Below are 9,997 nucleotides of genomic sequence, written 5' to 3' on the forward strand. Positions count from 1 at the left end.
TTGAATGTTTAGTACGAAAATTTCGATGTAATTGTTCAAAATAAAAATCACCACTATAATAAGTTTCAAATTTACTAATTATGTTATTTCATGATACAGAATACAAGTGTACTTTCAGGAAAAACATAAAATAACATGCGATTTCTAATTATGAAAGGATATGAAAGGATACTGAGGTATATATAATCATGTATCAATCACAAGACAATCGATGAATTTGTTAGTCTAAAAGATTTTTAATATATTGATTTGGGCCGACTTTAGGTTAAATACGCCTCTAACCATCACAACGATATCAACGCAGACTAACACTTTTGAGGAATAAACTTTGTAGGAACTTTAGTAAATTTTGAAAAAGCGTTCTAATTTAAATTACATACACCCTCGATACCTCTCATTAGATTCCCCTCATTCTAAAAATTACATTTGAAGTAGCAAATCAGAGGACATTGGATGCGCGGGTATCAAGATGAGCCAATCATATGCGTTCCACTTTCCACATGATCTGTCTGTCATGACACCCTTCTGAATGTAGAAATCAATTCCTATTCACCACTGCCTTCCTCTGTTGCCTGTATGAGGTTCTTCAGTTGTACTGAGCAAATGACAAAGAGTCTGAAGCGAACACGACCTGACTGCGAGTATAAAAATGTTTCTAAAGCTAAATGAGTTACTATTACATTGACATATTTCAGTACTTTTACACCTCTGACTCTTTTGTATATGCTTAGTACGACAAAAACAAATGTCCTACTTGGTAAAAGACAGTATCATAGTCCATTACTTATGGCTTGATTAACCGTATGCTTAATCTATGGTTGCGTCACAAAAGAGCTCTTCTGTATTTCAAAACTGCCACTAAAACTTGCAAAAATCCCACTTTACAAATTCTGTACCGGCTACCGGCAATCAGCTTTGTGTATCCTTTTCTAGATAACGGAACTGATAACCATATTACTGGTGAGAGTACGTCCACGGTGATGTAATTCGTTCTAAAATGTGAATGACCCCTGAGGAACCGAAGGTCGGAGTAGCTACACGGAGAGAGAAGTCGAGAGATCAGGGAAACTGTCAAGCCAGGGAAAATGCCGGCATTACCCACACTTCTTGATAACAAGAATATCAAAGAATTTCTCAAAAGTTTCGATTATGTTCTAACTGACTGCGACGGTAAGTTTATATCAGAGAAATGTGATCGGCTCATCAGAAAGTTAAGTATTTTCAATAATTTTAAGTCTACTGAGAAACGTTTCTTGCTTCTATGTATTCAAAACAGAATGGTCACTATTGGGCCTAATAAAATAATATGAATTATATAAACTTTCAGATGAGTAGTCATAGCTTCCTTTGAAGGCCCCCATATTACTCTTAGGCAGACGAGATAAATATCGATATTTTTAAAGTAAAATAATTAGTACATGATGGAGTTCTCATCACAGGGAAAGTCAAATTTAGTTCTCATAGATTCTCTTCATTTTCAATCGTATCATAGTTTGTTTTATGGCATTTTTCTTCCAACGCCAACACCCTGCCCACTTGCAGGGACCTTACCAATAACGCTTTAAAATTACAATAAAGTTTATTATTGAGAATTGTTTGCCCAATTGAAATAAACTGTTTCATTTGATTCTTCTTTGTACAAGGATGTTGAGAGCACTGCTCATGTCAAATTCACATGTACAGACTGAAGCCAATAAATACTACTTTCTTCAGCAATAATCTAAGTCTAACAGAAATTTAGTATATTTTCATAAAAATGTTTGAGGGATGATAATGTGAGGGCACATCATATAACTCTTTCCAATCATCTTGTATAAAAGCTACATGTCAATTATATAAAGAGAAACCTAATCAGGAGATTCAGATGCAGGAGCTCCATGAAGGGGTCTCTTGTGCAATTAGGTCAAAGTAAACTCTGCCTACCTTAACCCAGTCTAATACTAAGTCTAACACATTTATATACATAAAGTGTATAAAAGCCTAAGTATAAATACCATATACCACAGCAGGAAATAAACTGCAGGAATCTGTGGAGAAATTAGGAAGTTGAGGGGAAAAGTCACCTTTGATGATGCTGTATAACTGGGGGTACAGTCTCGTCAAAGAACTTCTTGCTACAAAGAAGCTTATAATTTCCCTGATACTGGAAGTAGCAGGGTCTTGGGCAGCAAGAATCTTTAGAAAGGTACTAAACAACACCAAGATTCTTTCATAGAAATTAGTACCTGGGTAATTATGAATTAAAGAATAAGTAAACCTAGAAGTTGACATCAACCCTACTTGCTGTTGAGTCCCACATCAGGAGAACTGTAAAGGAGATAAAATGGCAGCTGGCAAATAATGGCCTAAAAGTATATGGATGAAAAAATATTCAGCAAGCCATTCATATCCTACATGAGGCCTATATTAGAATCTGCTGTACATATTGATCACTGTTCTTAAAGGAACACAAAAAACTCGCAGAAAAGATCCAGAGGAAGCCAAGAAAGATGTTTCATGTTACAGGTGTAGGTTAGAGGCCTTAACATTGTCCACTATAGAGGAAAGAGGAGTAAGGAAAGACCTAACCACAACTGTTAAGTAATTTAATGCAATTTGACTTTTTTTTTTCCCTAAAGGTTTCTTATAAGGTCCTTCCTCCTTCACAAAGGTATGCCTTCAGAAACATATATGCCCTGCCCAGTGGTGTGAAATGTCATTTTTAAGTAAGAAAAAACAAATCTCTACTGCAGGCAGAGTCACATGGGCATCCATTGTTTTCCCATTGCTTCCTTTAAAAAAAATAATCTTCAGGCCTAAGGGAAACAATACCTGAAGCACAGCCTCTCGTGGTGTGCGAGAAGTAGCATTTGCTGGCAGTTTGGCCCCAACTCATCTTTATGCCGTGATGTCATAGCTGGGAAAGTTGCTGTATAGTATGTTTCTTGGATCTTTATGGATGAACATTAGCTAGCCTCACAGCTATTAAGGTTATCAAAAAGATGAACCATCATGTATATACCATAGTTTGGGGAGTGAAAAGGTGTTTTACCTCCCTACCGAGCAAGTCCTCTCTCAGATACTTATATAGAACTCTGCTTTTGGTTTTTCCTCCTTCAAAACCTATAATTTCCTCTAGTTGCATACACCTATTATTTTTGTTCTGCCTTATATGCCTTAGCTAACGTATTTGACAAGTCAACCCAAATTCTACAAACATATCATTTTTGTACTGCAAGTTAGCAAGTGATTCATTTATATGAAAAGTAAACTAAACCACTTAATATCTTTAGATTTAAGTGCTGCACTTGGATCTTTAATACTTGCAGTAGGGATGTACAATAATGAAATTGTTTGGAGAAAATTCTACGCATTGCAGAGGTTTTGAAAGAATGTTTATTTTGTAATCTTAAAATACTTTGTTAGAAGTATGCACACTAATTATTTAATTACAGGTGTTTTATGGTGTACTGATACTGTAATAGGTCAAGCAAATGATGCCCTGAACCAGCTACGAGCCCTGGGGAAGAAAATCTTCTATATAACCAATAATTCAACTAAATCACGCAATGAAATTGTTGCAAAATGTGAAAGACTTAGTTTTATTGCTAACAAGGTAATGTACCTTATTTTCATGTACTTCAGTATAATGAGTATAATCTCCCATTTCCTTTTTTCAATGCCTTTCTTGTTTCATTCAAGACCTTGCATTATTGAAAAGTTCTATCCACGAGTAGAGCATTTAACATTAAAAAATAAATTCATGAGCCTTTTCCCATATATAGTGTGGTGACTTAAGTAGAAGTGCTTCCAGACAGATCTATGCCTATTTTTGCACATGCCTCGATTGTGGCACCTCTTTAACACACATTGTCCTTTATTTCTTTCTTGACAGGAGGAAATAGTGTGTTCTTCTTATGTAACAGCTCTTTATCTGAAGCAACAGAACTTCAAAAGAAAGGTATATATCATGGGAGCCTCAGGAATAGCTCGAGAGTTGGAAGATGTGGGCATTGCACACTATGGAGCTGAAGTATGTTTCACTTATATGATTTGCCAGAATATTCAGTATTGTTTTGATTACATGAAAAAAATGAGATGCTTTGTACTTGTACTGAGGAAGAGTATTTGATATGCAGTTTAGTTCTTGATATACGTATAATTCACATGAGTATGCTTATTGCTAACCTCACATGACAATTTTAGTTTAGTATGATTGTTAAGTAATCTTCGGTCATTTGAGTTTAGTATGAAATGATAAGTAATCTTAATGAAGTATTCTGTCATATCTCTGCAGCCAGAATCTCTTGTTGGAGATGTCTATGACTTTAAAAAATACAATGACTGTAGAACCAGATGTAGAAACGGTTAAGTAATCTTTGGTCTTTTGAGTTCAGTATGAAATGATAAGTAATCTTAATAAAGTATTCTGTTATATCTCTGCAGCCAGAACCTCTTGTTGGAGATGTCTATGACTTAAAAAATACAATGACTCTAGAACCAGATGTAGGAGCTGTGGTAGTTGGCTTAGATCCTTACTTCAGCTTCCCTAGAGTCATGAGAGCCTCATCATACCTCAAAGACCCAGACTGCATATTCATTGCCACAAACACTGATGAAAGATTCCCCATTAATAAAAACGATCTAATAATGCCAGGTAAGGCTTCTTTAAGTTTTTATAGCCTAAACCAAAATTTAATGTTTGATTTATACATCTTCTTTTCCATTTGCAATAGCCATCCAACAATATTTCCTTTACTGAGAGGACCAGTCTCTATCCTCCTTTGTCCTTTTGCCTCCAAAGATGTGTTCCACTTTTTTGCCTCCTAACAGTTTACTTTTATTTCCTTCCATGTTATCACCTTTAATTCATAACCCACATTTTTCCTTCTTAATGACTGCTTAGCCTTCTTAAGTGTGTGTGTGTGTATGGGATTACAATTTTTACAGTAAAGAAGAGAGCTCTATACCTGTGGGGCCCTATCTGAACTTTCTGTACCAAAGTAGCCTTCTAAACTTTAGTAATCTGTTACCAATCACTATCTCACTGATAAGTTTAAACCAACCATCCACCGCCTAATACTAAACAAATACTTCTTAACATCTCTTCTCACTAGATTTTTGCCCAGTTATTAGCTATGACCTTTCTGATAACTCTGGTGCTGCATCTCATGAAGGACTGTCCACAATCAATATAGTTCAGCTGATAAAGAAAGTTGAAGGCTGTCTCTCCTTTCCTCCTTGGTGGACAGCTTTGTAGTGATAACATATTACTGACATTCCATTTTAGTGGCTAAGCACTGCTGAACAATCATTAATAGAGACATTAAAACCAATGTTAACATCAAATTTTCATCAAATTTAAATGAACTTAATTTAGCATCAAGATATATCACGTGATTTATATGTCTAATCTGGTTCTTTTAGGCCTGGACAAGTTCTCTTAGCCCACAGTGAGCATGGACTAGGTAAAGGGCATATGAGATTCTCTCAGATTCTAAAGCTTTTCCTTGGCTCCTGCCCAAGCAAAACTGTTAGTGCAGCTTCAGTTTATTCAAACATACAATTGGGAGGTGAGTTTGAATGGAGAAAAACTGGAGGAAGTGAAGTGTTTTAGATATCTGGGAGTGGATCTGGCAGCGGATGGAACCATGGAAGCGGAAGTGGATCATAGGGTGGGGGAGGGGGCGAAAATTCTGGGGGCCTTGAAGAATGTGTGGAAGTCGAGAACATTATCTCGGAAAGCAAAAATGGGTATGTTTGAAGGAATAGTGGTTCCAACAATGTTGTATGGTTGCGAGGCGTGGGCTATGGATAGAGTTGTGCGCAGGAGGATGGATGTGCTGGAAATGAGATGTTTGAGGACAATGTGTGGTGTCAGGTGGTTTGATCGAGTGAGTAACGTAAGGGTAAGAGAGATGTGTGGAAATAAAAAGAGCGTGGTTGAGAGAGCAGAAGAGGTTGTTTTGAAGTGGTTTGGGTACATGGAGAGAATGAGTGAGGAAAGATTGACCAAGAGGATATATGTGTCGGAGGTGGAGGGAATGAGGAGAAGAGGGAGACCAAATTGGAGGTGGAAAGATGGAGTGAAAAAGATTTTGTGTGATCGGGGCCTGAACATGCAGGAGGGTGAAAGGAGGGCAAGGAATAGAGTGAATTGGAGCGATGTGGTATACCGGGGTTGACGTGCTGTCAGTGGATTGAATCAGGGAATGTGAAGCGTCTGGGGTGAACCATGGAAAGCTGTGTAGGTATGTATATTTGCGTGTGTGGACGTATGTATATACATGTGTATGGGGGTGGGTTGGGCCATTTCTTTCGTCTGTTTCCTTGCGCTACCTCGCAAACGCGGGAGACAGCGACAAAGTATAATAAAAATATAATAATAATAACAAAGAAAACAACTTTCTGTACATAAATGCAGATTATTTATATTTTTCAGCTTTTGATACCATACACCTTCTCTTCACATTTATGTCACTTCCTCTTCAAAAAGTTATAATTTGTATAATAATTGATAACAAAAGGTAAGAAAATTTCCACAATACTAATCAGAACTAATTCTCTTCATATAAACCCCTACATTACTGGATTTTTATAAACATGTGAATATATACTCAACTAAAAATAGATAAATTAATCCATTACCTATTTTTATTGCTCTATCAGGGGCAGGTGCCTGTGTAAAATGTGTAGAAACAGTTGTTCAGCGCCCTCCAGTAATTATGGGCAAGCCTTCAGAAACGATGTTTTCCCTAATCAGTGACAAACACCAGTTAAATCCATCAAGGACACTCATGATTGGAGATAGGTTAGTTCAGTTTCTTATCTGTTTTATGTAATTATTTCTGAGAAAAACTATGGAATAAACTGGGTGTTCAGTTATGCTTTTGTCAAATGGCAGTAAAGATAAATTTTTCTCATATTTTTTCTTCTTTCAAGTGTTACTGTAGAGTTTTCATTACTGTATAGGTGCCATAATTATTTTCTGCTCCCATATAAGGGATGGTTCTCTCTTCATCTTTCCAACAATAGTGGAATTAAAAGTTTCCCATCCAATTCTTCTGGCTTCACCTCTCCTTTTTTGTTTGCCATGATATTGCTGCTCTGTCAGTTTTACAAGTATTATTTTGAGCACTGTACTTATAAGCTCTCTACATGTATCCCTTGCTACCAAAGCTTGTACCCGACATGCTTCTGGTTGCTGCTTCCCACAGTTTTACGTGAAGACTAGTCACACTGGTACATTTGTATACTCTTGAAGAGCCAGGCTGTGAAATTCTCTTCTTTTCCTTTTTTCAATCTTCATATAACTTTTCAACCTTTAAGAAGCAGGTCTATAGGAACTTGTAGAGCCCTGATTAATTTCTAGATTATTTTATAAGTAATTTTCTTCAGAGATCTTCATTTGCTTTCCTTGTATTGATGTTTATCATCCTTTTAAATTTTCTTTGGGCTGTATACTCGACAGTCTTTGTCCTTCATTTATCTCCAGTCTTTAAGCAACTATTAAGCCAGGTCAGATACTACCTTGATCACATTAGTTCCCTAATATGGTAAGTTCATTTAATCAATGCTTCTCGTTAGCAAGTCTAAGCATTTTATTGCTTTTCATTTTTCATTTGGTTTTGTCCACTCAATCCTGTTTTCATTTACACTGTTTCTTGTATAACTCCTCTTCTAGTTAAAGCTCAGATTTCTTACATGCACCATATGTATTTCAACAAATAAATATAATAAGAGCTGATTTTGAAAATATTGTCTCAGAAATATGAGATGTTTAGGTATGTTTATATATATGTTGTATCATTCATCCTCATAATTAGTTCCTCCTTACTCTTATAAGTTGTCTGCATCTGAGTCAGCTCTTAAGACACGGTTCCACAGCATGTAGCTGATTACCTCTTTCATTAGTTTCTGTTTGCAGACCAACCACAAAAGAATTATTCTTAGCATTTGTGATACCTACTTTCCTCCTACAGGAAACTGCAGAATTCTCTCCCCCTTCAGTCTGTCTCTCTTCCTATAATCTTTTGACTTTTAAGAATAAAGGTAAAAAACACCCAATGGTTTCTATTTTGATCCCCCTTCCTTTTTCTTCTCTCTCATTTTTCTACCCTCTCATTCAATACGGCCTCAATTAAAGCATACTTCAGCCTCTGCCATATTCGCTGCAAAATAGATATACAAAAATGAAAGACTTGTATCAACTATTACAGAGTGTGAACTTACCATCTTTCATTTCTTCCAGATGCAACACAGATATTCTGTTTGGCAAAAACTGTGGCCTCCACACACTGGTGGTACTGAGTGGTATAACAAAGATGGAAGACTTAGAATCTTGGGCTGCAAGCACTGATGAGGATAAACATAAGTTGCTAGCAGACTACTACCTGCCTGAACTTGGTGATTTCATCCCACTGCTGAAGAATGAGAAATGTCAGTAGATTATAAGCTTCATTGCAGTGTATTTGGATTTTATATCTATGAATATTTAGAGATATATATCAAAATAATTATTGTCAAGACAACTTAAAGCTCCTGACATATGACAAAGATGAAGAAATGGAGGTAATTTGTGAAGTCTTTGGTCAAGTACGGCAAAATTCTTATATTTTATGCAAAAATTGCTGATATGGTTTATGAAGCAATGATGTGAAACCTGACTGAATGTTTATTTTACATTTGATTTAGCTGTTTCATGAAAGAAATACATGGAGATCTCTAATTTTTTTTTAGAATATAATCAGGACCTTACTCTGAATTGTTCTAGTAATGGACAATGAAAGGATGTTTCCATGTTTCTAGAGTAGAGTGGCAATTTCCACTTGCAGAATAAAAGATAAATGCCATAGAAATTCCTCTAACACAAGCAAACAGTTGACTCATACAACAGGGAAATGCAAGGTTGTGTGATGTGAATTTTTTACCTTTCATATCTGTAACTTGGTACTTAGGGCAAAAGTTACCTACTTAGCGCCAGTGCTGAAAACCCAGAGCTGCATATTTATCTGATTAAGAAATAAGTGAAGTAGTCATAAGCTGTAAATACTGTATGCTAGAATATTCACTGTTGTATTGTATCTAACATGATTAAACAATTAATCTGTCTTCTGAATTTTTTTGAATTGATTCACCTATTCCCTCACTCAAAGCTCAGTGGTGCTTACATATATCTACTTGAAATCTAAGCCATCGAGATTATTTGGATTATCTTTCCAGTCATAAGTCAACTTTACTGTTCTTCCTTCTTTGAAAACTTCAAATTTATTAACTATATTCACTGTGCATCACAAACAAGCCGATGGCCACCTGTGGCATTAAAGATGTGAATATCTAGACTATCTAGAAATAGTATTTGGTTCTTACATAGTCCTCTCTTGATGAAAATTATTCAGATGCCATCTTATCATTGTAGACAACTGAAAGTTCTCCATACTGATGCCAACATAATCCACTCATGAACTTTAACTGAGGACATAGTTAATGCAGACAGCATACATACATTCAAGAGATTGCACGATGGTAGAGAATGTTCAAAAGATTGGGCCCTACGCATGTGAAACACCCTTCCCATGCAATAAAAATCCAGGCCACTTAAGCCAAACCAGTTTATTAATCAGTTTTTTTTTTTTGACAATGTTCAGATAGCTGCAGTGCTTACCACAGATTTATACCTAATGTAGTAGAAGCAGACCTTTAGATTTTCTTGCTTGTATTTATAACAAAAAGTTTATCATGAAGTCATCAGTTCATGTTTTATGCTTAAATATCAAGAGGTATCTCGGGATAAACCCTTGGAAACCCATCTGAAAATGATGGTTCTTTGAGTGATTACTTTGCTCTTCATGTACAGTGTTCCTATTCATTCCTTTGTGTTTGATGTATATATGGAAACTAGCTTTCCTTGAGAGAACACCACAATCTGGTGAAAACTGCTTCTACAAGTTTTTAGTTTCTGTGCTTTTCATGACTACAAGACTCAACATTATATTCCCAACAAACAAAGATTGCCTTG

At 36.0% G+C, this 9,997-nt stretch overlaps 1 protein-coding gene across 1 annotated transcript; it reads left to right on the forward strand.

Moving 5' to 3' along the window:
• The first annotated feature begins 808 nt into the window (after positions 1–808).
• LOC139759832 (glycerol-3-phosphate phosphatase-like) lies at positions 809–9,090 on the forward strand. Its single transcript, XM_071682324.1, has 6 exons — positions 809–1,170; positions 3,435–3,595; positions 3,875–4,012; positions 4,426–4,636; positions 6,649–6,790; positions 8,231–9,090. The coding sequence occupies exons 1-6, from the start codon at positions 1,086–1,088 to the stop codon at positions 8,424–8,426; spliced, it is 933 nt and encodes a 310-aa protein (XP_071538425.1). The 5' UTR covers positions 809–1,085; the 3' UTR covers positions 8,427–9,090.
• Positions 9,091–9,997: the final 907 nt, after the last annotated feature.

The sequence above is a fragment of the Panulirus ornatus genome, chromosome 34 (assembly GCF_036320965.1).
Source record: "Panulirus ornatus isolate Po-2019 chromosome 34, ASM3632096v1, whole genome shotgun sequence".
Taxonomy (NCBI): domain Eukaryota; kingdom Metazoa; phylum Arthropoda; class Malacostraca; order Decapoda; family Palinuridae; genus Panulirus; species Panulirus ornatus.